At 23.2% G+C, this 2088-nt stretch overlaps 1 protein-coding gene across 1 annotated transcript; it reads right to left on the minus strand.

Annotated features, from left to right (window-relative positions):
• Positions 1-1399: 1399 nt before the first annotated feature.
• LOC148569956 (B-box domain protein 30-like) lies at positions 1400-2088 on the minus strand. Its single transcript, XM_088509711.1, has one exon. It carries the CDS (start codon positions 1970-1972, stop codon positions 1586-1588), a length of 387 nt encoding a protein of 128 aa, XP_088365837.1. The 5' UTR covers positions 1973-2088; the 3' UTR covers positions 1400-1585.

The following is a 2088-nucleotide window of genomic DNA, read 5'->3' on the forward strand; positions in this document are numbered from 1 at the left end:
AGCAAATGTAAAATTTTGAGTTGCAAGGTATCTCTTTATTTTCATGTAACCTTTTAATTTTTCTTCCCAAAAAAAAAAAAAAAAATCTTATCAAAGATCAAATTTGTATCTTTACTTGTTACTAAATTTTGCAATCTCTTCCTGTATTTCAACCCAAAAAGAATTTCAAACAAACTATTTGGATTGTTATATTATTTAACTTAACATTTATAATTTATATATAATATCTCTAATTATATATTTATTACGTCTATATTATTTAATTATTTCAATAATAATTAAAAATATAAAAATAAGCAATAATCAAAGAATAAAAATAAGGCAATAACTTTGGACTATTTTTTACTATGTTTCAAACACTATTAATTTAATTATATGTCTTTTTCATAGCCTTTATTGGTGTGGCAATATATATAGAGTAAACTATAGAGAGATTGCTAATCTTGTTATTAGGGTGATCAACGTGACAATAATATAGAAAATTATGCGTCAAACTCTTAATATAGCATTACTTTAATTTTTTTTATCTATTATAAATAAATTCCTACATTGAGTTGACACGGACGGAATTTTTTTTGGGTTGGGGGGCAAGTAACATTTTCAAAATGTATAAGAAAGTATATATATATATATATATATATATATATATATATATATGCTCTCATTTTTAAATTATATCTGTTTTTGTATTAACATAAAAATTATTTTATTTATATCAAAAAAATATTTTATTAAATGAAATTAATTATTTTATTTTTTAAGACATATCTTAAGTATATAATAATTTTTTTTAAAGTTTTTGATATATTTAATGATTGAAAATATAAAAAATTTATCTTCTTAATTACTTTAAAAAAAAATATTTTTTATGGTATTATTAAAATTGCTATCAGAACACATGTTAGCAAGATCTTATATATTAAATTAACTTAATTAATACTATTCAATTAATGAATTTATTTAGTTGACATTTATATTTTTGAATTTTTTTACTCGAATTTAATATTTAGTAGTAAATTATATATGTATTTTAATGATTAACATAAATTGAATAAAATCATTTAAAACTTAGTTGAAGACTTGAATAAAAAATTTATTGGTTAGAAGATAATTAATATTAAATATTAACTAATATGGATAATATAAGATTATTGAGTATTTAATATTTAATATTATTTAATTCTATATACTTCAATATGTTTATATAAATTTTTTTGTTATTCTTATTTGTTATATGTTTGTTTCATAGACTTAAAATTTTTGGATCTGTCACTGAAGAAATATATATTTTTTTTATTATTGAATAAGCGTATAAATCTATAATTTTCATTATATATATGTGTGTGTAAATTTGATGAACAAAACTTGATATGAATATGCAAAATATTTTTCAAACAAATTGTTATCAATTTTTTTTTCATATAATATAGATATTGATAAAATTCTTGTAGAACTTCCCCATTTTCAATAGTTCCACCAAGAACGCCTGAAATGAAATGATGATATTTCACTATTCTACATATCATCCAGGGGAAACAAGCCAAGAAAACTAAGATTACATCAAAAGAAAAGGGATGCATGAAAATTAGAGAAACTTGAAAGGGGTGTCTTGTGTTCTTGAACAATCCCTGCTATTGTTGTTGTTAGAAAGGTTCTCAATTAATGTGACTGGAAGAATGACCTCCATTGAAGCTCCAATGAGACATCTCCTTGTAAGATTGTGACACGTGTTGCACAAAAAACACCTTATGTGTCTAAGTGCCAAGAAATTTGCCTTATGAACCCATTTGTCACACTCTCTACACAAATAAGCATCATCAGCTTGGCAATACAATGAAGCTTGAAATCCACATAGCTCACAAGATTTTGAACCACCATCATGATGATGATGTTGTGATGATGCACCCTCTTCATGTGTGAAGCTCCTACAAAAACCACCACCATGCTTTTTTTCTTCTGCACCTTTGCACATTATTCTTGAGAGTAAAAATTAATCTTTAGTTGCAGTATTTAGTACCTATAAGTTTTCTTTCTTTGAATAAATGGTATAAATATATAGATGAATGAAGACCTTTTATAGAAAAACTA

This window comes from Arachis ipaensis, chromosome B3 (genome assembly GCF_059453495.1).
Source record: "Arachis ipaensis isolate K30076 ecotype BB chromosome B3, ASM5945349v1, whole genome shotgun sequence".
Classification (NCBI taxonomy): domain Eukaryota; kingdom Viridiplantae; phylum Streptophyta; class Magnoliopsida; order Fabales; family Fabaceae; genus Arachis; species Arachis ipaensis.

What these genes read in the sequence shown, in the direction of transcription:
- LOC148569956 (XM_088509711.1), bottom strand. Translation starts at nt 1,972, where the DNA reads ATGTGCAAAGGTGCAGAAGAAAAAAAGCATGGTGGTGGTTTTTGTAGG.